Source organism: Aspergillus tubingensis, assembly GCF_013340325.1.
Source record: "Aspergillus tubingensis WU-2223L DNA, scaffold_13, whole genome shotgun sequence".
In the NCBI taxonomy this organism is placed as follows: domain Eukaryota; kingdom Fungi; phylum Ascomycota; class Eurotiomycetes; order Eurotiales; family Aspergillaceae; genus Aspergillus; species Aspergillus tubingensis.
The window spans coordinates 567,382-593,006 of NW_023336287.1; the positions used below are offsets into that span (position 1 = coordinate 567,382).

Here is a 25,625-nt window from a genome sequence, read left to right on the forward strand (position 1 = left end):
AGGCGTACAACTGTTCAGGTTCTTCGGTTGTATAGAATGAAGTGAGTGAGCAGGGAGAGAGTCCACCAATCACAAGCTGGCCCGCACTCGGCAGGCTCCGCGGCCAAAAATTTCCAAGGCGACCTTGGAAGCTCTTTGGGGTCCAGAGCATCACCTCAAGTCTGCTCATCAAGTTGCGAAATACTACTAACCAGCTATCCCCCCTTTATCCATTCATTCTTTTTCCGTTTGAGTCCTTTTCAACTGTTTCTATACATTGCGCGTCATCATGGTCGGCCCAACCGCAACTCTGACCCCTCTTGCTCGCGCTGATGGCTCGGCTTCCTATCTGTGTCCCTCCACTGGATCCAATATCCTGGGCTCTGTCAATGCCCCCGTCGAGCTTCCCGGACGCCGAGATGCCTTGAAGCCCGAAGAAGCGACCGTGGAAGTATTTGTTAAGCCGGGCACTGCACCTGCTGGTGTGAGCGAACGGTACGTCGAGGGAATCATCAAGGGAGTCCTCGGAAGATTGATCTTGGGACGCGAGAGGGGCTACCCTCGGCGTGGTGTCGTGGTCACGCTAGCCATCGTCGGAGGTGGGAGTGTAGGAAGAGGAGAACCGGTACGTGTTTTATGAACTGGCGAAATTTGGACAACTTCTGTTCAGCTGGCGGCGCTTGGCGGCTAACTCATTCTCTTAAAATCTATAACAGTATCTGACTCTTCTGCCCGCGCTACTTCATACCGCCCTTCTTGCCTTGCTATCGGCCGCTGTTCCCCTATCCATGACCTTCTCTGCGACTGTTCTGGCCGTCGATGCATCAGGTGAAATCACCCGGGAGCCGTCGACCCAACAGGCAGCCACCGCCAAATCCCTCCACGCCCTAGCCTTCTCGTCCAAGGGCCATCTGCTGCTGAATGAGAGCTCAGGGGCTTTTGACTTTGAGACGTGGGAGAAGGTCCACCAGCGCGCGTCAGCGATCTGTCACGGCACACCGGCCGTTGGCACTGATGGAGACATTGCCATGGTGGAGGATGTAGATGGCCAGCCCCTGGAGGGGATCATGCGCGAGTCCGTTGAGGATCAGGTCCACCGCGACTACGCCTGGAAGATCGATGCTGCTTGATTACCCCGCGGATACCACGGCAGCTAAGTAAATTCAGTCGCGACGGGCGCTTACAACCAGCGAGCGGTCGCTCCCATGAATTGTCGTCCCTTCTATCGCCAGTATTCTTCGGTAGCTTTTACACATACCCCTTGCACACGAAGGAAGCTTTTCAGACAGCACGCGGGCCCATGTGCGCGAACGAGACTTTCTGGGCGAGTGTAGAAGGATTGTCATCGACGATATCCTACTGGCTGATGGGCAGGCTAAGAGAAGGACGCAGGGAATGGCAGGGGAGGAATTCGTCGCAGGAACCGACAAGCCCTCTAGCAGGATCACGGCGAGGGACGTGCGTGAAAGGAGCCAACCACCTCCATTAGTTAGATGTCTCGGAAGAGTTACATTCTCAGCGATAAGGCAAAGCGAACCCCCAGCTCCAGCCACATGGGAGGTTGCTGCCATATACGGGATATTAATAGAAAGTGACCATTCTAGTCCTAGAAAGCTACTTAAGAAGTATGTGTGTGGAGTTGGCAAAAATTCAGGGATCCGTGGGATGAAGACGATTACTAGTGGAATTGAGTCGTACTACTGTAGGCCATCTCATCCCTGCGTTCTGCAACGTGTAATAATGGGTCGTAATCTATGAAGACGAGAGAGAGAGAGACATCCAGTGAAAAAGAGAGCGACCGAGGCATGCGCCGACGGGCACAGCTGAATGGAATAGAGTAGTAGCTGAAAGAATCTGATGGATCAATCAGATGCCGCAAGTACATTGCACAGTATGATGCTCCCTTGCACCTGGGAAAGGGAAGGGAAGGTTCTTCAATGTGTGTGATATGTGTGATCGGCCTCTTCAGGTAATGGGGGTGGGTGGAACAAGAAAGGGAAGGGATGGGATGGGAGGGATGAATTCAGCCGGTAAATAATCATGTAAATAATCATGACAATACGGGCGAGAGCAGGTGCATACTTTACACCCACTAGACTAACTCCAGTAGGACTGACCATGCATCCTCTCTCCATCTCCATCCCCCCCTAACTACCTTTTTGATTGACTGACTGTACGCTTCACCACGAATTCCCACATTACTTTTTCCGTCAGCCTCGGAAATCACCCACGTCATTTCCGACAGCTACTTACTACTGTCTCTTTTATTCGGTGCGTGTTCCATGGCCTTTTGAAATTTGGGTGAGTTTACTAATTGGGTAGTAGGGACTTTACGGTACATTCAATGGTTTCTCAGGCCCGCGGAGTGTCTGTTGCGGAGTTAACTACCACCCGCACTGGAATCCCCCCGGCTTCAATGATGACAGTCACCCGCTCTGACTCTCATTATTAAGGATGTGGAAGCCTATCGAAGTTCGACCAGCAGACTAGACTACCGATGCCAGTGGATGCGACCAGAGGAAAGTGTTTAGCCTGACCAATGGTCACGGCCGCCATGAACCTTGAAGTGGATTACACTGGATAAGGCGCCCGCCCAAACCCCGTTACATCCGAGTTCGTTACTCCCCCATTATTATTATTATTATTTTCCCCCCCGGCGTTTTTCCATTCCGTCTCCAGCATATTCCATCATTACCTATCGAAGCCCATTTTTTCCTAAATTCTCTCTTCTGTGTTCCCGTCTGACAGAACCAACCAGCTCCTGCATCACACAATCTGTCATATTTCTATATCTGTCCATGGCGTCCTCCCCGCTTGACCATGGCTCCATGAACCACCATTCTCCCTCGTCCGCAACTGGCCCTCTGCCGTCTTCCTCAACATCATTGCCCTCATCACCACCACCGCCCTCCTCCGCGGCCCCACCACTATCAGTTCCTCCGGTGCGCCCTCCTCCTCCTCATCGCTCGGCCACTGTGGGAGCGTCGCTCCTCCGCGACTATGCCTCGCACATAGATCCCTCTCACACTGCAAACGATATCCACACGGCCGACTCGGCTCCCGGGACTCCCAATCTGGGTCCCAGCACTCTCCAGAAATCCGATCATCATCCTCGTGAGGGCGCCGCTGTTCCCGCTTTCACGACGTCCTTCCTGCCACGCCGGCAGACGGCCTCTCTAGCGGGCCATCATCGGAACGCGTTATCTAACGATTCAATCCCTCGCCAAACCCTTCTCAAAGCTCTCGCATCACGACCATCCATGTGCAATCACCAAAATTCAAATATGCCGCTGGCGGCCTCTCTGGGGCTTCTCAACACGAACCCTACCTCGTCGGAAGAAACGGAGCGCACCTCCAGCAATTCCTCGTCACAGATGCTCTCGGCAGCTCTGTCCAATATTCAGTTAGGCACCTACCTGGACCGTTCTCCTGCGACAGCACGGTTGGTCATGCAATCACCATGCTTCTTCCACCAGCGTTTCGATGACGCCGTAAATATTCAGAAAGTATTGGAAGAGATTGCGGACGACGAGTGGCTATCGCACTCCCGTCTGGTACAGACAGCGACAGGCGTCCGAGAGGTGTCGAAGCAATTGCAGCGAAGACCAATCAAACGCGCTGTCAAGAATGTCATGATTGTCACCAAGGCGCGGGATAACAGTCTGGTGCATCTGACCCGCGAATTGGCGGAGTGGCTTCTCTCCACCCCTCGCTACGGCAACGATCTGGGTGTGAATGTCTACGTAGACGCTAAACTTCGCAACTCACGAAGATTCAATGCCCAGGGGCTTCTGGACAAGGAGCCCCGATTCGAGGAGATGTTACACTACTGGACCCCCGATCTCTGCTGGACAGCCCCTGAGAAATTCGATTTGGTCCTCACATTAGGAGGAGATGGGACCGTGCTTTTTACATCCTGGCTCTTCCAACGCATTGTCCCACCGGTGCTCTGCTTTTCCCTTGGGAGCTTAGGGTTCCTGACGAATTTCGAATTTGAGAATTACAAGTCTCACTTGAATGCAGTCATGGGTGATGTGGGTATGCGAGTGAACTTGCGGATGCGCTTCACTTGCACGGTCTTCCGTAAAGACCGCAGCAAGGGCGCCGAGGCGGGTGCCGTGGAGGAAGGGGAACAGTTCGAGGTGTTGAACGAGCTCGTGATTGATCGCGGGCCGTCACCCTACGTGTCAAACCTTGAACTGTACGCAGACAATGATTTGCTCACCGTGGTGCAAGCGGACGGGTGTATTTTCTCTACTCCTACTGGTACGTGTGACGCGCAAAATAGACTGATTTGATCGCCGACTGACATGTGGTTCCAGGTTCCACGGCATACTCTCTTTCCGCTGGCGGTTCCTTGATTCACCCCTCTATTCCCGGCATTCTTCTGACCCCCATCTGTCCCCATACACTCTCCTTCCGTCCCATGGTTCTCTCCGATACGCTGCTCCTTCGTATTGCCGTTCCTGCCGGGTCCCGGTCGACCGCGTACTGCTCGTTCGATGGGAAGGGTCGTGTGGAACTCCGCCAAGGCGACTATGTTACCGTCGAAGCAAGTCAATACCCCTTCCCGACCGTCGTAGCGGGCAGCGGAGAGTGGTTCCAGAGCGTTCAGCGAGCACTGCGATGGAATACACGCGGTGCCGTTCAAAAGAGCTGGCACAGCTCGTCGGATGCCGGCCTCGAAGCCACCGAGGACGACGAAGACACGGAGTGGGATATCGATACCGATGCCGGGTTAACTGGCACGGACAGTGGCTTGGGGGTCAGTGAGGATGGCGATGCCGGATCTATCAGTCCTCTGAAGCGGCAAATGAGCATGTTCAGCACCTAAGCCGATCATTGGTCCGGGTTACCATCCACCCTTTCTTGTCTACCCCATTCTTCTGGGGTTATGCTTAAGTTTTCTTCTATTGTTCCCGTCTTTTCGGATACACCTTTTTATATTGTTCATTCCACGGGCGACCCTGGTTGGCGCACGCGCATCCTTTTTCTCGTTCCATGGAACAGCGGCACACATACACTTTCGTTTTCTTTATTTGGGATACAGCGACGCCTGATAGACTTTTTGGATAAATGTTTGGTTGCCATAGCGGGCCTTGACTTAAGACGCTATATTTGGTTTTACTATCTTGGGAAGACACATTCGGGTCCGTGAGACCCCAGCGATGCACAGGCGTTAGACGGTTACATTTGGCACAGTCGTTGCGATGATAGAAATTGAAGAACAGAACACCCGGGACAATGCAATCTCGCACTGGGAATATACAAGCCATCATGACTACCATCTCATTAATACTCAACCAATCTATATATCATAAAACCATACCAAAATCATCATACCCACAACGACTAACCTATACACACATCACACCATACTACTGTGTAGTAATTACCAATCACAGCACTCCGCCAACAACGCCGCCAACTCCTCCAAATACTTCTTATCCTCATCATCGAACCCATTGGGCTCCGCACAATCAATATCGATAATCGCAACAGTCTGCACCACATGCATACAACATCAGCCATCCATCCATCCACCTCAACGAGCCACCAGATAGACAGATATGTACTCACCTCCCCCTTACTCAAAATCGGCACCACAATCTCACTCCGACTGCTCGCATCGCAAGCAATATGACCAGGGAAGTTCTCGACATCCGGCACAACGACCGTCTCGCGCTTCTCCGCCGCCGTTCCACACACGCCCCGCCCGAAGCGAATCTCCTGGCATGCCGGACGACCCTGGAAGGGACCGAGAAGGAGGACGGGCTTCTTGTTGCTGTCTTCTTCGGAGGGTGGTGCGCCACCGAGGACGGGGAACTTGTCCTGGCGGATGTAGAAGCCGGCCCAGTTGACGGAGGAGGAGGGGGCGGGGAGAGCGGCGTAGGCGTGCCAGAGAAGAGAGGCGACGTTGGAGAAGTTACTGTGTTGATTTGGAGATGGTTAGATTTGGGTGAGAGTGGGCGCGATAGTTGGGGCTTAGGTTGTGTTCTTACCTGACCTGTTCGTGGTGGGGGAGTGAGTGGTTAGCTGGTAAATTGAAAACGGGGAAAATAGGGGATAGGGATAGGAGGAGAACATCATACCCAGTTGCGCTGGTCGTATACCAGACCGCGAGCTTGCTCTAGGACCTGAGTGTAGACTTCGGATTTGGAGCCATTGCCGGCGCCGAAGTAAGAGGAGTCTGCGTGAGGCTGGTGGGGGGGGGTGTTAGTGTATGCTAGTAAAGACTTTGGGGGATCAATTGCCACAGATGGCAAGCGAGGTTATCAAACTATACCATTGTAATATGGTGCCAAGTATAGTATTAAGCGATGAAGCAGATTGAAGATGGGGGGAGTGGATGGATGACGCGAAAGGAAAGCAGCGATGCGAAAAATCAAAGTGGGGTTCCTTCCTCTCTCTCTCCGCACGAGATTCAGCGATCGTCATCCGCCGTCCCCTCATCGCCATTCATCCATCCAACCATCCACCCATTCCGGTTCCATAAGTAACAACAATATCCATGAATAATCAAATCACAAACTCCGTCAATCAATCAATCAATCAATGATAAAGTCTCAACCCCTGTCGCGCTGGACCCTTCGCTTGGCTGCAGATGTGGAGCTTTTTCCCTCATCGCATGCAACTGCTTTTTTGGGTCCAGCTCCGATAAGAAAACTGCCCTTGGCTAGCTTCAACTAGCAGCAAACTATAATAACTTCCTCGGATCGTCCTGTCTCTCTCCACTATGGGTCATCCATACTTGCTTAACTGGTCTTTTTGCCTGGCTGTTAGATAGACATCATGTATTCTCTCATTGTAGCTGCTTCGCTACTTATTATCCCAGCCTACGCGAGGGATATCGTCTTCCCTCCTGTCGCAGCCATCCATAATAATCCCGCTTCCCATCAATATCCTCTCACTCACGAAGACCCCATTGACATCGTCACCGGTAGCCAATTCTCCGGTTTGACTACCTTCGCCAACCTGCCCTACCTCAATTGCTTCGTGGATGATGAATCAACCACCAACAACAACTATGACATTGCCTTTCTCGGCGCTCCCTTCGACACTGTTAGCTATCCCTCCTCTTCACTTTGCCATCAATCGCAACTAATAGACACACGTAGGGCGTCACAGCTCGCCCTGGAGCTCGATTCGGTCCCAAAGGTATTCGACTCGGCTCTCGTCGTCTCGGCGGATGGAGCATCTACACGGGAGAAAATGCCTTTGCTAGCTGGGCGAAGCTCGTTGACTGCGGCGATGCACCATTGACCTGGTTGGATAATACTGTGGCGTTGAAGCAGCTTGATATGGCACACAAGGTATACAGTATACTGTTCTGAAAACGGTTGTCAAATAATAATGGGGGGACTAGTTCGTCTCGTCTCGTCGTGCCAATTCCACGCATCTCAGCCAAATCCCCCGTATTATTACCCTAGGTGGAGACCATACTACGACCTTGTCGGCTCTGCGGTCGACGTACGAAAATTGGGGTCCTGTTTCTGTGATTCATTTTGATAGTCATATTGGTATGCGAGTTCCACCTCTCATATGAGACATATTCAATTCGCTAACAACACATTCAGATACATGGGACCCCAAAGTGCTCGGTATGCCAAGTCTTCCCCAACTTCACATATACATCTAACTCACAAATGTCATATACAGGCGGCGGAGTCTCCCACTATGCGTATGCCAACAATCCCCAAAAAACCCCATCATACTAACACGTCCTCAACCACAGCGGCGTCAACCACGGCACCTTCCTCCACCTTGCCCACGAAGAGGTACGTAACCACACCATCCCTCACTGTCTCTCCCTCCCCCACCCCAACAACAAACTAAGAATCAAGTAGGGCCTAATCCGCAACACCTCCATCCACGTCGGAATCCGCGCCCCCGTAGTCCGCCCCAAAGGCGACATCCGAAACGACCTCCGCTGCGGCTTCGAAATCATCACCGCCCGTGACCTCGACCGCTTCGGTGTCTCCGGCCTCGTTGAACAAATCAAATCCCGCGTTGGGGACAGCCGAGTCTATATCTCGGTTGATATTGATGTCCTGGATCCGGCTTATGCACCTGGTAAGTCCACTCCAGGTTCCCTTTTACTATAATGACACAGTGGGGACAATGAAGAGAGGCTGATGAGAATGTATAGCAACCGGCACTGCGGAACCAGGTGGTTTTACTACCCGTGAACTCCTGACTATCCTTGACGCTCTGCGAGGAATGCCTGTTATCGGCGCGGACGTGGTCGAGGTAGCTCCGATCTATGATACCGCGGGGGAGACGACCACGCTTGCAGCGGCGGAGGTGGCTAACTCATTGTTGGCGTTGATGGTTGCGAGGCCGGTTGGGGGTGATGAGTAACCTTTCTCCAGCTTAGTTACTAGGTATTGTCCATAATTCATAGTGTGAATATACATCTAATGTTCATATAATAAGGTATGTATGTACATAAATGGGTATACTGCGCACATATATTCTGCACATAATTCTACATACAAGAGAAACCATACCAGAGGATATCATTTCATCCCCTCTTCTCCATCTCAACTTCCTTCTCCTCATTCAACTCAACCACTTTCCCCTCCGTAACCCTACTACCACTTCCATCCCACGCCCCCGGGCCAGTGAAATGCTTTCGTCCCGTCACTACCCACGTCGCCACACTAATCACTCCAATCACTCCGATCGCAGCACTGGTGTAGTTCATCGAGTCCTTTGTGACTGGATAAGACTCTGGGAAGTTGAACGTGATGGATGCGAAAAGCAGGAACAACAGGCCCAGCACGTTCAGACTAATCGACATTGAGGTGGGGAGGGCGAATGGGCCCGTAAGGGTACGTTTATGGTTGGTTACGTAGCCTAGGAGGCGACTTCCGAGGGCCATGGCGTAGGAGAGATCTTTTTTCTTTGTTAGCGATGGATTCCTTCTTGTGAAAGGGGGGTAAGGGGGAGACGTACAGAAACCCTCAGTGGAAATAGCAATGACGGTTTCGAACCCCGTCGAGGTGCCAAAGTCAATTGCATCCAGGGCGAGTTGAACGATCAATGTGAGCAGGACTGCATTGATAGGGACCTGACGCTTTTTGTCGACTTTGGCGAGGAACCGGCTGAACGGGAGACCATTGTCGCGGGCGAAGGCGTAGACGCAGCGGGAGCCCTCGGCGAGGATGTTGTTCCCTGCGACAATGACGATCACGGCAATCATGCTGGCTAGGAAGCAGGCTGCTACTTTGCTACCGGTTGAGTCGTAGAAGATCTGGATGACGGGGACTCCGGTAGGGGAGTTCTGGGTGGTGGTGATATCACCGATGCAGAAGCAGAGGACTAGAAGGAAAGCAAAGCCGGTGATGGCGCCAAGGACGACGGACATTATGATGGCTTGTGGTGCTTGTTTGGAGGCGGATTTCATCTCCTCGGTCATGTGGGATGGGGCGTCGTAGCAGCACATACCGAAGCAGGCTTGTAGGATGCCTACGATGGCGGCCATGGCTCGGTCCCAGCCGGTGAAGTTCTGGAACTCGACGAAGACAAATGACGCGGACTGCTTGTGGTCGTTTGTGGCGAGGAGGACGATGACGGTGATGAAGAAAGCGGTGATGTTCCAGATAAGGATGAAACGGGCTATTCGGTTGAGTAGATGAGGACCCCAGATGTTGATGGCAGCAGCGAGGATCGCCACGAGGTAGGCTACTAAGACGGTTTGCCAACGCTGGATTTCGTAGGATGGGAAGACGAGATTCGCCATTCCGAGTACGAATTGTGCGGCGATGGAGTTGTTGGTTGCACCCATGGCGAGCAGTCCTAGGGGGGTTTCTGGTAAGTTTTGCTTTGCATTTACAATGGGAGTATTGTTGTTGGGTCATACCTATCAGCATGAACCATCCGGTTATGTATGATAATTGGCGGGAGATTTTTGGAGGAGCCAAAGCAGCCACCCACGAGTATTGGCCTCCAGCCACTGGGTACATCGAACACATTTCAGCCATAGGAATGGCGACGGCTAAGGTGAGAAGGCTGACACCGATGAAACTGAAGACCATAACCGGGGGGCCTCCCGACGTAACGCCAACAATGAAGACACCACTTAATGCGGTCCATCTTGAGGCAGAGTCAGCATGATGGGCTCTATATCTCCCTGGGAATGACTTACGATGTGACAACGCTGAAACTGAAGCCGATCATACCTAGGAGGCCAAAGGACCGTTTGAGCTCTACGGATGTTAACACACTTCCACACGCCTAATTGGCTGACATACCCTGCTCATAACCCAGGTGCTCGAGCCGGACATCCTCTCCTGTCGTAGAAGGGCCCACAGGCTGGATCTCATCTTCTGATATCGCCATTGTTGGGGCAAGGTTGGGAATACAAAGACAATACTACAATTGAGTTCATCGTGGTCGCCGCCACCAGTTGGGGTATTTATTGCCATGCTACAGGAGGGGAATGGGCGCCTCGGACCATGAGCGATAGGGTCATAGATGCATTCTGCAGGCATCGAGGAACCGGGGAAGCGATAGCCGGGGTAGCGATAAGATAAGCCGACAGCGAGCATTGCCAGATCGAGAAGGTCTGCGCGATGGCCGGTGGAGCACTTTCGCCCAGAAAAAGCTGGGGAGACCACAGACGAGACAGACCGAGCAACAGTCTCCAGTCATGTCAATTTGTCATAAGCCATCCCAAGTTGATAAGCTTATCAAATGCAACTGGGATAATGGGCTGTGAGTAATAAGGATTTGTGCCGTGGCGAATTTCGGAATGTCATTGTGTCGATTGGAGGATGTAGTTTGAAGTCGAAGTTAGTTGCAGGTGGAGATGTTGGTAAAGAAAAGGGAAGGATGACGAGATATGGACATGTGACCCTTCAGCCTCATCCTCTCTTTCGGTCTTTCTGTTCTCTCCCTCTGTCTTTTCTATTGTCTGTCCTGTCCTTCGCTTCCCATGCCCCAGACATGTCAACTCACCAGCCCATAAATGGGTCCAGGTTGATCAAAACCAGACCATTGAAGGTTAGTATTCACTCGACCATGTCTTGTAGTCGCAATTGAAGATTAAGAAAATGCCCAGGTAGAATATTAAGGCAGACTCGAGAGACTGAACTTCATGATGAGCTTCTCACTCTCTGAGGTCCGAAGCCCCTTATGATATATTCCGGGACGGCATGAGAAACTTAAACAATTCTCGCATCCGACGGATCAACGACGCGTCACTCGTGGCCGCAACCCTCAGATACACTCCTACAGCTAACTAATCGTACCCTATACGAAATACGCAATATACGGCGGCGACATGTCTATATAAGAAGGCCGCGGCATTTCCCTGGGTCCCCTGACCCCACACAACCCGCCGAATACGCAAATACGACAAACGGTCCGGTCGGATGTCCCGAACAACAGTATCCGAACCCTTACGCCCTTGCCTATACGCACCCACAGAATGGCCCCTTGAAGCGAAACGGCTGCCTGCGTTCCAGCGGTCAGACCATGCGGATATGGCTGTCAAGGCCCGGATCCGAACTATAAAGGGAATGGACGTCCCCTGACCATTACTAACAAGAGCATCAAACTGAGATCCTAACAATCACCATGTCCATCAACCTCACTGGAAGAACCTGCCTCGTTACCGGTGGTGCCGGAGGCCTAGGCAAAGCTATCGCTACCCGGTTCTTCGCTGCCGGAGCCAACGTGGTCATCTGCGACGTGAATGAGGAGCGACTTCAACAGACGTCACTGGATCTTGCCGGACCCAGCGGCGACGCAAGACTCAAGGTTATCAAGACGGACATCACCTCTGCGACAGAGGTGCAAGCCCTTTTCGATGAAATCGTCGCGCAATTCCAGAAACTCGATATCCTCATCAACAATGCCGGAATCATGGATCAGTTCGATGCCGTTGGTGACCTGGACGAGAAGCTGTGGGACAAGGTCATGGCTGTGAATCTGACTGCGCCTTTTCTGTTGAGCAAACTGGCTGTTCGGAATATGCTTGCTCAGGAGGTTGTCAACGGAAGCATCGTCAACATCGTCTCCATTGCTGGAAAGGCGGGTTGGATGGCGGGTATGTTTGTACCGAATGGTTTCTATTATCTATATAGATTGACTGACAAGTGACAGGTGCCGCATATACCGCTAGTAAGCACGGCCTCGTTGGCTTGACCAAGAACACGGCTTCCTACTACGGCAACAAGGGTATCCGCTGCAATGCGCTGATGATGGGCGGCATGGAGACGAACATCACGGACGCGTTCATGTCCAACATCAACCTGGAAGGAAAGGACAAGGCTGTTGCTCTCATGACTGCTGCTGCGGCACCAATGTGCGATATCAACCGCGTTGCCGAGCTGTGTCTGTCTATCTCTTGTGGGCCCGGGGCAGAGATCATCAACGGGACATGTATCCCGATTGATCATGGAATGTCGGGAGTGTTGGGTTGATTCTGCGACTTAGATAGATATCCAGCCGACTGTATATTTTCTCTTCAATGTACATACTTTACACCCACTATCCCCTCCATCTCACTAAAACTCCAATAAACAATAAAGTCTTCGCCCGGGTTTCCCCTCCCCGTCTCCATATCCTTCACTCCTCCGCAACCCTAACCTTAAACCAACAAACCACTACCGTGTCTCTAATTACCAAATCCATGTAAGTCAAGTCCATCCCCACATACAACACCCATTACTTTAACCTCCACTATAGCCTCCATCACACCAAACCTCCAATACCTCGTTTCTCCATCCCTCTCTCCATTAATTGGCCCCAGACCCAATTCAATCCTTCGCAACCCTACCCTCACCCCAACACCGCAGCTTGTATTCATCTATCTCCGGATAAGTCAACTCCATCCCCACATAAACCCTCCACCGGCTGGTCTGCAAGGCCATGATTCGAAGTCATTTCTGAATTGAGAAGAAAGCCATCTTCTCCAATCAAACGAGGTATTACATTGCCATTACCAATTGCCCAATGCGGGATATGTTATTCAGCCTGTTAATGGGGCCAACGAAGATGCATTGATATACTTCAGTTCCCAAGGTGTACCTTAAACAAAGAAGAAGATTTCCCAAAGACATGAATCATTGGCTTACCGGTGGACATACCGTAGTATAAGTCCTGAAAAGATACTTAGTAAGTACGAGTAGTTGTCACTAGTAAGTAATAGCCAGTCACCAGCCGGGTAATGCGCGGCCTGCGTCCAATCATGTCTTATTTCATTACATCGAACAAATAGTCCCTGCTAAGCATAATCCTTGAACAGGGTCGGGGTATACGGGCTACGAGCATTCTGGGCGTCGATTACAAACACCGTATGCTCTAGACACGGTATCCCATGCGTCAGTCCAGATGTGTCGCGGAAGTTCTCCGAGCTGCGTTACTGTAGACCGGATACTAGAACTACTATGGATATAGTGAGACTTAGATGGTTTCATCCGCTATAGAGAAGTCGGAATATACCTTGGCAGCTTCAATATATTGGTGTTTTTGCCGGGATCGCTTGTCAGGGTTTGGAGCAATGTTCTCAGTATTGACCGAGGCTATGCTATCAGCTCTAGACGGTCCACACACCTCGATTGAAAGATCATCTAAATATTGAGTGATCGTCGTCTTTCTACAGTATACTCACTCTAGCACGGACGTATAATGTCTGGTCATCACCGCCGAATATCGTTTGATTGGCTGTGGTCCAGTCAAGCTATTATTGTCTGAGCGCCAGAGCAGCCGATTCCAAGCGCAGTCAGGTCGAAGCAAAGCTATCAGGTCTGAAATTAGAGGAGTGATTGGCTAAAGATAGGTGGCTTGGGTGGCCGACGCTACCCTCGCTCAAAATCAGGGCATCCGAAAGATGTTGGTTCGGGGATTAGAGTGGTGTGCCTACAGCCGAGCTGGTGTCAGGTGTCCCGTAAGTGTGGCTGTTCTAGTTGGCGTGCTCATATTTAGGTTCTGACTGTAAGCATCCAGACCAAGACATCCACATCATGCCCGGGCCTTGTCTGGGGGCTATACATGGCCGGACAGTATTCGAATGAGTCAACGAGGCTTTGCGACAATCCACTCAAGTGGATTCATTAAGATCCCAATTCATAAGGTCATGGTAAATCGCTCACACAATGTACTGTACTTCCAGATCCTGCTCGGGACAGATGCATTACCAGGCTGCATACGCACAGACTCGGCCCTGGCAGCTCTCATGAAAGCTTCTGCACTCACTGTTGGATGCCGCTATGTCGGAGTGTATGCTAGTGTCGGAGGGACGTTCCCAGCCATGGATCCAGACCACGCTCAGAGACAGGGATGGATTTGGTACCAACGGCTGTTCGTCGACAAGTCGCACCTGGCATCCTTTGCCCAGGACGTTAGGACACCGGCAAGTGTTTCAGTTGCATAAAGACCAGCTTCCTATTTCAGACCTCTGACGTCAATGCTAGCCAATAAGCTAGTCAGGGCATGACTTTAATATCGACAGATGGGAGGGGCGACCGTAGCACGGGATCTGTTGTCTTGGACGCGCACGTTGTCTAGCATAGCCCCCATCCAAAGTCGATGCCAAATCCACGAAAGGCAATAGAAGAGAGGAGGGGAAGGTGTGACGAGCAACAAGTGATAGAGGTGAAGCACCAGCGCGGCCTAGGTAGTCAGCCCTGCAGGGGTTATTCCAGTCACAGTGGATGGTGGGGTTATTGATTGATTGAATCCGCCATTGTGACGCGTGATTGATCTGCATCACAGTCACCACCACCAGTCTGTAACTAAATATGTAGCTGGCTCGAAGGCAACGGACAAATCAACTGGAGTCGATCTGCCCGGGGGGCAACGTTGCGTCTGACGAAGCCTACCCTCCAGACCCGCGAGCAAATAAATTTTCGTCAGGACATCCTGGTGTAAGATCTATGCTGGTGCCTGCGCCATGGATCGAGGGTTTATCCGGCAGGGCGGGACAATGAGCCTTCACGGACCAGACAGAAAAGTATACGGCAACAGGGATTGTTGGGCAAACTGTAAAGACGGACTGGCTAGCAAATAATTTCCTGTAGAGCATATGGAACCCACATAACTTGTAATCTCTTCACGGCTATTTTCCTGCCTCAGGAACACCGCGTTTGCCACTCTGGGAATCGAGTTCCACCCAACATCATTGGATCCTGAAACGGCCGAAATCACCAAGCGAAAAGGTCAATGCAAAGTAGACCCCAAGTAGCCAGGCAGATCCGATCATGAATCCAGACGCGTCGCTGGTAAAAATTTGGGGCGGGGCATTTGGTCGAGCGAGTGTGATGGAGGGGAGACTAGAGGAAGTCGTCTGATCGCTCAGCACGGCGTGAATGACGCTCTCGCCCTCTCACATTCTTCGTGATGGTTTTCAGCCATGTTGAATGGCACTAAGTCGACAAGTATTGATGCTAAACGGCATGGTGGGTAGACCATCGTAGACCGTCCTATCTAGACCATCTTTGAATTTTCTCGGTTGTTGTGGCCTGGACCGATCGAAGGTGTGGACTGGAAGGATGAAAAAAGTTCCCAGCCCTAGTTTCTGCTCTCCGCAGTTCGAAGGGGGATGGCCAGGGCACTCTGTGACACCGGCAGCTGCAGATCGACTGTGCGTAGAGAGTCGTTTGGGTCTGGGGTTACAATGCACTACTGGATGGATGACTCGCAGCAATAGTATTCTTTCTCCAGCTAGCAGCAGTTAGTCCCTGATAGCGTCTCGATAGTGTCGCCATCCCCTCCAGACCGATAGCCAGTCTCCGTCCAGGATTGATTCCCATCAGCTTCGACCAGGAAAACCCGGGCAACAGTGGACTCACTTGGGGGAGGGGGAGTGTCTCGCTCGGATTCCGTCTAAGTCCAGGCGATCCTGGCTTTGTCCATTATTCTTGAGCGTATTGTTATACTAGTAGATGTGTGCTCTGACTCCATTGTGCCTCTGCGATGGTAGCCGGCCGGGTCACCCGAGTTTCCCGCGTGTGGTTAACAACAGGTTTCATCGGCTGAACAGGGGTATCAGGCGGAGGGAAGTGCTGCTGAGGAGCCTGGAGGTGAATATAAACAACCGCGGAGTCCATGCCAGAGGAGAGGAGATGATATCTGGCGGTCGTCGTTTTTTATGTTGTACAAACTTCATCCTTTGTCCGAATCCATCTGCTTACTATTTCTCCGAGTTTACGGAGTAGTTACTTCTACTTCATCTTTTTTTTTTCTCGCCTTTCTTTTTTGGGGCGGCTGATAGGTGAGTGACATCGTTCACTTTCTCGAACGGGGTTACTCATAGCTTGACTAGCAACTGTCCATTCCTCCCTGTTCATCCATTTGCATGACCAGGACCAAGGCATAATTCCTTGGGTGTCTCCAACTGGATTCCAAACAGACCTGCCAAGAACGTGCTGGTTAAACCATCCACTCGCTGGCATTTACCGGCCTTGGACTCCTTCCTTTAACCTTGCAACGTGACCTGCCTTATAATCATTATCTTGCTATATTATTATTGTCACCGTCTGCATTCTTGCCTTGTTTGGCTAGGTTTCATTCCTCGTTTTTTCTCCTCCTCCATCAGCGTGACCGCTTTCCCTCCCACTGGCGGTAAGTTACTAGTGAGTACTTACTAGCCCCGATCACGACTAGTGCCCGTCGGTTCCTCAGGAACCAATCACCCCTCCTTCCCGTCGTGGAATACGATAGTCGACCCTCGCCTTGATTGTCTGTGCGGCCTATAGAAACAATACTGCAGTTTGGAGGGTGTGTGGTGAGAAGGCGGCTGCTTCCATGTGAGTGGATGGATTCTCCTCTTTTTTGTTTCTTTTTGCCTCCCCAGGGTACTATCACCTCAGATCGTCACCCTCTTACATTGACCCTTTTGGCATCTTTTTTTCTTTTTTCTTTTCTCTTGTTGCAGCGGAGTGGAGTGGAACCCGGATGAGCGGTAACCATACCGTACCGTACCGTGGGAGCTCCGCTTTGCCCCTCTCTCTCCAGGCTTTGGATCCCGCGTCTCCCGCCATGACGCCATGGGTTCGGCTGCTGTTTGTGACGGTTTTGAGTTTCCCCGCAAGCTGACGATCAAATTAGAATTTCTTAGTTCTGGAGGAGGTAGTGGGCAGAGAAGAAAAAAAGAAATTTGGCTCAGGACAAAGTAGAGTTCGGGATCAAAACAGAGGAGGAAAGGGACAAAAAAAAGAGAGAAATCAAAGACGGCAGTATCAAGAGTGAGGCAAGACCGAAAGAGGGGAGTTGCATGATATTTCCCCTGAGTCATTGTATCACGGCGACGGCGGCATCCGCGGAGGAGAGACACACAGTTGTACCTGTCACTGTCAGGGAGAAGTCATCCGGGGGTGCCTGGATTGGCATCGTCCCATCCGGCTTATCCACTTACGGTGCTGACAACTGGGGAAAGGAAAAAAGAGGGTAACAAAAAAAATCAAGGGCCAAGAGACAAAGCAAAAGGAAAGACAGAGAAAGAGAGAAAAAAAAAACCAATCATTCATAAGGGAAAGGGAACCCCCCTCCCTCGTCAATGGCTACCTCTCCACCCTCTTCTTCTCCGTCCGCCTCATTCTCCTCGCCTTCCCTGTATCCTTCTTCACACAGTTCCTGTCACTCTCCGCCATTGCTCAGCAGTAAGTACTATCAGTCTCCTCTCCTCTCCTCTCCTTCTCCTTCTGCAATCAACCAGTTCATCTTCCTTCCCCCCTCCATTAAACCTTCCGTCCAACCATGCCTCGTTGCCTTCCCCACTCCTCTCAGGCAGATCTCACCCTTCTTTCCTCCCAACGTCAACATCCTGATTGGCCCCTCTGCATTCTTCTTACTTTTTAGTCTTCTTTGCCTGGTCAAAGTCTTGCTTTGCTGTTGCGTTTCAGTTGTTGGCACTGTTCCAAAAAACTGATCCCCACCTGACACGTGTGGCATCTACCTCTGCACATTCCCAATGATTCATGCTGATCGCGTGCTGCCACTAGCCAATCTCTCTTCCTCCTCCTGGTCGCCCTCCTATCGGCCGTCCAGCTTCTGTGCCCGAGACCATTTAGAAAGTCTCATTGCCAGACACGGTCACCCCACCCGCGTTTCGTTGTCATCGCTCCAGGAGTTAACCGCAACCTCATCTACATATAACCCACCTTCCCCCGACTCGTCGAGCTCAGACACATCAGACTCCCTCGAGACCCTCACTCTCACCCAGTCAACCTCCCGGCCTATTCCCATCCCCAAGCCGTCTCCCTCCCTCCGCGATAAAGACTTTCCCGTCACCCCTCTAACAGGGCGTTTTGATAAAGGCTATTATTTTGCCCATCGTGACCACACCCCCGAGGGGCAGCGAGAAAGGGAATTCCATCGCAAGACCAGTCGATCTGGTCATCATCACCCTCATCGTTCACCCTCGTCCAGAATGCGTTCTGACAGCTCAACTTTCTACCCGTCCGCCATCTCCCCCGCCATGTCTCCAGCTGGACGTCCCTCCTCCCCGCAGCCCTCTCGCTCGCAGGGACAAAGCACCTCCAAGTCCATGCCTGCCTTCCACTTAGGAAGCTTGCCACGATTCCATCCTGCAGTCTATCAGTCATCCGGCAGCACTCAAGCACAGCCTTCTTCACCACGCCAGCCTCGACAGCACGGGTATCGCACGTCTTCTGGCTCCCGTGATGGAATGTGGCAGTATCGAGACTTTGTGGATGGGGCTGCCCTGCCCAAGACTCCTGGAACCTTATCGCCGGGCCCATCCGCTCCGCGACTAGACCCTCTTCGCAGCCCTGGCCCGGTAACCCCGCTGGCGCTGGAAGAGGCCAGTGGTTATCTGACCTCGGGCCCCTCTAGCTCTTCCGACTTCTCCTCTCGAGAACACTCTGGGCCGGCCCCAGATATGGTGGACAGGCTAATCGCTCGGGAGACCGAACGCAACCGACAGAAAGCCATGAAGCCCCTCAAAGGCTTCTAGAGCTGTCGTCCAGCCATCCATCCATCCATCCACAGCGGCAACCGTCCTCTTGCATCTGGTTGTCAGCACAGTTATGTACTAGGACATGACTCAGACCTCGGACTTCGGACTCCGGGTTACATTGAGTGCCATCGGTGGCCTGCAGGACAGCATCGATTATGTGCTTAATGCATGATATGATTCTACTCTCTTTCGAGGCCGTTCGTGCCGATTCATCTTCTTTTTCTTTTCACATTTCCATAAAACCACATCTATGTATTATGAAATTATGCAACTATACCCCGCAGCTGATCCGTGGGCTTTCCCGGATATTTGTATTTCCTGTCCTGTTCTGCTATTCTTCCCACTGGGGTCGACGCTCCCTTGTTTCCAGAACTGTGTATTGCGCCTTTTTATTTCTTACGACACTGTGTTATTTCGGGCATTGTATCATCATGGATTGAACAGAAACAGCCTGTCATCCTTGAGGTGGGACTGGAATGCGACGTTTCGCTCAGATTGTTATATACTAAGAAGTCGATTAAAGAAAGCGACAAGCAGTATAGAAGAAGAGAGAGGTGTTTCATTGCTAGTTGCGAAATAAGCAATGAACTTACTGGGTTCGATCAACCTTCAGAAAAAGCAATCGCACTGACCTGCCGACTGCTCATTAATTGCAATTGTAGATGATTACTGCATATCTAGTGACCACTACTTTGTACTACTAGTCTAGTACTCCATCTTTTGTACTAGTCGCAATGAATTGGAGCGCCGTGAGTGGCTCCCCCAACCCATTTGCCCCCCGATCGGCCGCCTATCCGGTCGGAGCTGGGCTGCTGCTCCCCGAACCGCCGGGTTTTGCGGGGCGCATCATCTTCTTGCTCTGCTTGTTCCTCTTCCCCCGTCTTTCGCCTTTTACTCCGCTGGGGCATCTTTTTCTCTCCTACAACTGCCCATCATCTACATGCCCTGAGAACTATTCCCCTCATTCCCTATCATTGTTAGAAGTGGTGGCTCTCAACCATCAATGGACCTCTCGTGCGCTCGTTAATCCCGCCCATTGCTTTGTCCGATAGCGGACCCCGACAGACCTTCACGAATTTTTGATCCTCGGTCCAACGCAGCCGAATTCCAATTGACACTCCCACTCAGTCTTAATAGGGGGGAGAAACATACCGGCTTTTTGCGACATACGAGCACTGCCACTGTCGATAATGTCGTCGACGTCCGCACCGCTGCCGACTGCCACAACATCCGGGATAGCAGAGCAACGTTCTTCCGGAAATATGACCGAGGCCGATACACCAAAGCACAGTCCGCCAAAGCCCCAAAGCTCGAAGCATGACTATAAAGGCTTTGTAGCAGGAGTCTTCTCCGGAATTGCCAAATTAAGTGGTATGTTCTTGCCAGCGCCGGGCATAGTCCGCGAGCTTTCGTCTCGTCTTGAAGTGACCATCGCTAACAGATTCTGATCCATAGTTGGCCATCCGTACGTGATCACGCACCTACTACCTCTTCCCTACCACTTATACTACCTCTCTATGGACAACCCCCTATAATGTCACAAATTGACCATGGATGGATTTCGCAGGTTCGACACAATCAAGGTGCGCTTACAGACGAGCCATGATGGGCATTTCCGGGGTCCATTGGACTGCGTGCTACAAACAGTCCGCAAGGAGGGTGTTAGTGGGTTGTATAAGGGAGCCACTCCGCCGCTGGTCGGTTGGATGGTCATGGACTCTGTGTGAGTAGCTTGCCCGGCGGCTGGAAATTGATCAAAAAGACACAGAAGGACTGATGGGTCAAACACAGCATGCTGGGTTCGTTAACCTTGTATCGCCGACTGTTACTGGAAAATGTGTTTTCAAAACCGGAGATTCGTGCAAGCATGCCGTTCATTGGCAAGCAGACGGATCTTCACACTCTCCCTAGCTTCGGTCATGGTATTGCAGGCATCATGGCCGGAACGACAGTCAGTTTCATTGCCGCACCGGTGGAGCACGTCAAGGCGCGTCTTCAGATCCAGTACTCTGCGGATAAGTCCAAACGTCTGTACAGTGGACCTATAGATTGTGTTCGCAAGATGGTAAGAAATACAAACACTCAAAGCGTTCGGGTTTGATGGTTGACTCGATATTTGTAGCTTCGCACCCACGGCATTGCTGGATTATATCGTGGACTATGCGCGACCATGGTATTTCGGTCGTTCTTCTTCTTCTGGTGGGGTTCCTACGACGTCCTGACCCGGTTGATGAAGGAGAAGACCAGCCTGTCTGCCCCTGCCATCAACTTCTGGGCCGGGGGGATTTCCGCGCAAATTTTCTGGATCACGTCGTATCCGTCCGATGTGGTGAAGCAACGGCTCATGACGGACCCGATGGGAGGCGCACTGGGCGACGGGCAGCGCAAGTTCCAGTGGTGGAAGGATGCTGCAGTGGCAGTTTATCGGGAACGAGGGTGGAGAGGATATTGGCGAGGGTTTGTGCCATGCTTCTTACGAGCATTCCCGGCGAATGCTATGGCTTTGGTTGCATTTGAGGGTGTGATGCGGTGGCTGCCGTGAGGAGACGGTGAAGCTACAGAACTCTGGCTATACCCGAACGATCAAGATGAACGGGACTCCAATAGATCCCGAAGAAAAGCTACGTTGTAATGTGATAGACGATAGAAATAGAATGGATTCTCCAGCCAACCCATAAAGCGGGCCCGATCGTGGCGCGTCTCACAGCAGGGATATTCATCAAATCTAGACTGGTGCAACGGCCGCATGCGGCGATGCCTTGCCCAATGCAGCCACTGCGGCACCTTCCACTACCTCGTACGATCCATGGATCAAAAACTCTGGGAGTCTTATCTGCGAAGGAATCAGGTTTGGCTGATTCAGATCGGTGAGAGGGGGACACAGGATGCTGTGGTAAGCAGGAGAGGAATGAGTGAGAGAGAGAGACGAGAGTTCGGGCTCCGCGTGTTCTTTTTCCGGCCAGCTTCAATCTGGCCATGGTTCGTTCCATCCCGTCATCTCCAATCTGCCCTCCCTTCTCTCCCGCCTCATCCTCCGCTCATCCACCTCAAACTTCTTCATTTTACTCTCCTTCCCCTTCTACAGTCTCTTCCGCTATGTCCGGGGCCCGGATCATTCCCCTTATGATTGCTGGCTAAAGAGCTCTCACTCGACTTCTCGCCGGGCCAGATCGATTCCGCCGTCGCCGCCTTAATCCAATCGCGCATTTCAACAACCACAACCACCACCTTGAACTGCGAACCTCCTACTTCTCCCTCGATCAGCAAACGGCTACGATGGCCGTCGCACGCTCGATGCGTCGCACAAGCCCCATTACGGTCTTCCTGGCTGCCCTGCTAGCTTTCGGATTCCTTTGCTTCCTGCTGTCCCCTTCCTCCTCCGCCGCCGCCGCCGCTCCTGTCACCGATTCCTCCTCGCAACTACGACGAGAAGATGCGGCCGAACATCCCCTTTCTCCTCCGACGAAACCTTTCCTCAAATCTCAAGCCGTCCGCGAAGATGGCCAGAAAGCACCCCCGCCCGTGATGCACTACAATCTCAACGAGCTCAGCAGCACCAGCGAATCTATCAAGAAAGGGGAACGGGTGCTGATTTTGACCCCATTGGCCCGCTTCTACCAAGAATTCTGGGATAATGTCGTGAAATTGAGCTACCCACATGAGCTTATTTCGATTGGATTCATCGTCCCCAAAACCAAGGACGGTGATGCCGCTGTCACCGCGCTGGAACAGGCCATCAGCGAGACTCAGTCCGGTCCGGTTGACAGCCGCTTCGCCAGTATCAGCATCCTTCGCCAGGACTTCGACCCGCCCATTCAATCGCAGGACGAGAAAGAGCGCCATAAAATGTCCAACCAGAAAGCCCGTCGTGAGTCCATGAGTCGCGCCCGCAACAGCCTCCTCTTCACCACCCTCGGTCCCAGCACCTCCTGGGTGCTCTGGCTCGACTCCGACATTGTCGAGACTCCAGCCACCCTTATCCAAGACCTGACTGCCCACAACCGACCCGTGATCGTCCCGAACTGCTTCCAGCGCTACTATAACAAGGATACCAAGAAGATGGACGTCCGCCCGTACGACTTCAACTCGTGGATCGACAGTTCGACCGCCGAAGAGCTGGCGGGAATGATGGGACCAGATGAGATCCTCCTCGAGGGATACGCCGAGATGCCCACCTACCGCACCCTGATGGCCTACATGGCAAATACCGGGGCGCCCCGTCCTAGCCGCGAAATGGAACTTGACGGCGTCGGTGGAACCGCACTCCTTGTTAAGGCGGACGTGCATCGCGACGGCGCCATGTTCCCCGCCTTCCCATTCTATCACCTCGTCGAAACGGAGGGCTTCGCTAAGATGGCGAAGCGACTGGGATATTCCGTCTACGGCTTGCCTGATTACTTTGTATGTTGCCCCCAATTCCTTCTTTCATTTGATTGACCCCACTAACGCTATGGCCACACAGGTGTATCACTATAACGAGTGATGCGATAGATTCCAATTACGAGACGAGTTCACATGAAGCGAACACCAACTATAGACCGGAATGAAAGAATGTATTTTGCTTTGCTTTACTTTGCTTTGATTAGACTATATTAGTTGACGATCCACGTCTACTATTGCTACTTACTGACTACGCTTTTATCCATCTACATCTACCCGAGGAGTTAGTTTCATGTTCCGTCCGCGCGCTGGGCGCTTAGTGGTTCTGGTGTTTCTGGCTGAGTAGCTGTCTTACAACAACTACTACTATATAAATAGTTAGGTTTTATGCCCATTTGCTATACATTTTACTCCCCCATAGTGTGCCATACGTAGTATCATATTAACTGTTCAATGGGCTCATAATTATGTAAAGTAGGGTCGATCTAGGCATTACTATGTCAGAGGTTTTGAACTCTTAGTATGTGGTAGTATGATCGGATACTACGAGTAGTCATGTAAGAAACCTCGATCATATTAAATTGTCTATTCTTTGATGGTTCACACCATCATTATTTACTACTAATTCTATATCCATATGCCATCTCATCTCTCATCTTTCAACATGCGTTCTACTCATAATCATCGCTCGAACTATCGCGTTAGGCGCGTGATCTAATCCCATGAAATGCTATCTCAACCGTTAGCGATACAAAAATCACGATACGTCATACGAGGAGGAGGGGGGATAGGAATAAACATACACAAGCATAATCCCAGCCCCAACCATAACAGCCAAGAACTGCACAATGGTCTTCTTAATCTCCACGCGCTTATCCTTGCCCGTTTCCAACAACTCCGGGATAACGGAGACTGTTCCCACGTAGAGGAATGTCCCCGCCGTGAAGGGGAGGAGCATATCGCCCCAGGTGAGACTTGTTCCGAGGAGGCCAGAGGAGGGCAGGCAACTATCGGTGATTGCTGCCGAGGAGCTATTCCCGCCGAGCTCTTGGACGGCGATGCCGATGAAAGTGCCGAGGAAGGCGCCGATGGCGGTGACGAACTGGGCGCCCATGGCTTTGCGCTTGGAGAAGCCGGATTGGATGAGGAGGGCGAAGTCGCCGACCTCGTGGGGGATTTCGTGGAAGAAGACGGCGACGGTGGTGGTTGCGCCGATGGTGGGGGAGGCGTAGAAGGAGGAGGACATGGCGAGGCCGTCGGTGATGTTGTGCGTGAAGTCGGCGATTAGGTTCAGGTAGCCGCCGAGTTTGACGCTCGGGTTGATTTCCTTCTCGTCGTCGTCGGTGTCGGTGGGTTGGGGGGTGGTGGTGCTGTTGCTTGCGGGCTTGCGCTGTTTCAGTGAGGTGGAGGGTTGCGGGGAGGCGCCGGTTGCTGTGCCGGTGGGTTTGTGGTCGTCGGTGTTGGCGTGGGCATGGGAGTGGTCGTGTCCTGCTCCTCCGGTGGCGATACGTAGGGTTTTGTCCATTGCGACGAAGGTGAAGAAGCCTACCATGATACCGAGGCCCAGGAGGAGGTTGCGGTTCGGCTCGACCATCACGAAGCGGACGTGATCGGGGGAGTCTTCGCCGAGGAAGATCTCAGGGAGCAGGTGGAAGATGGTATCGCCTAGGAGGCCGCCGACGGCGAAGGCGACCATGACGGACAGGGAGGAAGGGTCGATGTTTGGAGGGCATAGGGCCAGCAGGAAGTCTAGTGCGGGGGATATGGTTATGATTGTTGGAGGTTGAATGCGAGAAAGTCACATACTGGGTGGGCCGGAGATGTAGATCGTCGCCAGGATAGCATTGACTGCAGGGCTGCTGGGGAAGAGGATGGAGAAGATCTTGGACGTCAAGCTGGTTGTTTGGGGGGCTGCGGCGCGCTTATGCTCATTGAGGGACTCGACGAGGGGGCAGTTCTACATGGCATTAGTACACAATGGGTATGTTGAGGGTGTTATGGGGAGATCGATGGCTCTCTATCCCAGACAGAACATCTAGGATGCAAGGGGGCACGGGCGTACCTGCAACTCTTCCTCAATCTGTCCCACGGACATGTCCCCTACAGAGATAGCATCATGCGCAACAGCTAGTGCGGAGAAGAGAACGAGACCCGCGGCGAGCGCAAGGCCCATGCGCCGAGCTGGAGCCAGAAGAGAGGGCGCCATAGTAGCAATTGATCAATTGTAGGCTACCCCAAAAAATAGTAGAAGAGGACTTGATAGAAAGAGAAAAACAAGAGGGGAATAGCTGCCGGTGAGATAAATATGATACGCCGTTCTCGGATCTCCAAATCCCGG

At 52.1% G+C, this 25,625-nt stretch overlaps 10 protein-coding genes across 10 annotated transcripts; 7 read left to right on the top strand and 3 right to left on the bottom strand.

Moving 5' to 3' along the window:
- Positions 1–268: 268 nt before the first annotated feature.
- On the top strand, positions 269–1,109 carry AtWU_10490 (putative exosome complex subunit Rrp46; the record flags this gene model as incomplete). The annotated part of the gene is made up of 2 exons (XM_035505594.1): positions 269–604; positions 696–1,109. 2 exons carry the CDS (start codon positions 269–271, stop codon positions 1,107–1,109), a joined length of 750 nt encoding a protein of 249 aa, XP_035361487.1.
- A 1,668-nt stretch (positions 1,110–2,777) lies between these two features.
- AtWU_10491 (putative NAD+ kinase Utr1) lies at positions 2,778–4,813 on the top strand (the record flags this gene model as incomplete). The annotated part of the gene is made up of 2 exons (XM_035505595.1): positions 2,778–4,245; positions 4,302–4,813. 2 exons carry the CDS (start codon positions 2,778–2,780, stop codon positions 4,811–4,813), a joined length of 1,980 nt encoding a protein of 659 aa, XP_035361488.1.
- A 558-nt stretch (positions 4,814–5,371) lies between these two features.
- AtWU_10492 (GAF domain-containing protein) lies at positions 5,372–6,268 on the bottom strand (the record flags this gene model as incomplete). Its single annotated transcript, XM_035505596.1, has 5 exons — positions 5,372–5,482; positions 5,560–5,908; positions 5,982–5,986; positions 6,072–6,179; positions 6,266–6,268. The coding sequence occupies 5 exons, from the start codon at positions 6,266–6,268 to the stop codon at positions 5,372–5,374; spliced, it is 576 nt and encodes a 191-aa protein (XP_035361489.1).
- A 503-nt stretch (positions 6,269–6,771) lies between these two features.
- AtWU_10493 (agmatinase) lies at positions 6,772–8,340 on the top strand (the record flags this gene model as incomplete). Its single annotated transcript, XM_035505597.1, has 8 exons — positions 6,772–7,041; positions 7,098–7,292; positions 7,346–7,499; positions 7,557–7,580; positions 7,639–7,660; positions 7,715–7,757; positions 7,827–8,052; positions 8,129–8,340. 8 exons carry the CDS (start codon positions 6,772–6,774, stop codon positions 8,338–8,340), a joined length of 1,146 nt encoding a protein of 381 aa, XP_035361490.1.
- A 163-nt stretch (positions 8,341–8,503) lies between these two features.
- On the bottom strand, positions 8,504–10,323 carry AtWU_10494 (putative GABA permease; the record flags this gene model as incomplete). The annotated part of the gene is made up of 5 exons (XM_035505598.1): positions 8,504–8,877; positions 8,938–9,780; positions 9,845–10,077; positions 10,130–10,190; positions 10,236–10,323. 5 exons carry the CDS (start codon positions 10,321–10,323, stop codon positions 8,504–8,506), a joined length of 1,599 nt encoding a protein of 532 aa, XP_035361491.1.
- Positions 10,324–11,562: 1,239 nt separating this feature from the next.
- Positions 11,563–12,410, top strand: AtWU_10495 (SDR family NAD(P)-dependent oxidoreductase; the record flags this gene model as incomplete). The annotated part of the gene is made up of 2 exons (XM_035505599.1): positions 11,563–12,034; positions 12,091–12,410. 2 exons carry the CDS (start codon positions 11,563–11,565, stop codon positions 12,408–12,410), a joined length of 792 nt encoding a protein of 263 aa, XP_035361492.1.
- A 5,489-nt stretch (positions 12,411–17,899) lies between these two features.
- Positions 17,900–18,904, top strand: AtWU_10496 (uncharacterized protein; the record flags this gene model as incomplete). Its single annotated transcript, XM_035505600.1, has 1 exon — positions 17,900–18,904. One exon carries the CDS (start codon positions 17,900–17,902, stop codon positions 18,902–18,904), a length of 1,005 nt encoding a protein of 334 aa, XP_035361493.1.
- A 1,193-nt stretch (positions 18,905–20,097) lies between these two features.
- On the top strand, positions 20,098–21,449 carry AtWU_10497 (putative mitochondrial carrier protein; the record flags this gene model as incomplete). The annotated part of the gene is made up of 5 exons (XM_035505601.1): positions 20,098–20,278; positions 20,363–20,372; positions 20,475–20,630; positions 20,699–20,972; positions 21,030–21,449. 5 exons carry the CDS (start codon positions 20,098–20,100, stop codon positions 21,447–21,449), a joined length of 1,041 nt encoding a protein of 346 aa, XP_035361494.1.
- Positions 21,450–22,183: 734 nt separating this feature from the next.
- AtWU_10498 (mannosyltransferase complex subunit MNN9) lies at positions 22,184–23,390 on the top strand (the record flags this gene model as incomplete). Its single annotated transcript, XM_035505602.1, has 2 exons — positions 22,184–23,308; positions 23,370–23,390. 2 exons carry the CDS (start codon positions 22,184–22,186, stop codon positions 23,388–23,390), a joined length of 1,146 nt encoding a protein of 381 aa, XP_035361495.1.
- Positions 23,391–24,001: 611 nt separating this feature from the next.
- On the bottom strand, positions 24,002–25,493 carry AtWU_10499 (Zn(2+) transporter YKE4; the record flags this gene model as incomplete). Its single annotated transcript, XM_035505603.1, has 4 exons — positions 24,002–24,017; positions 24,091–25,036; positions 25,094–25,244; positions 25,350–25,493. The coding sequence occupies 4 exons, from the start codon at positions 25,491–25,493 to the stop codon at positions 24,002–24,004; spliced, it is 1,257 nt and encodes a 418-aa protein (XP_035361496.1).
- Positions 25,494–25,625: the final 132 nt, after the last annotated feature.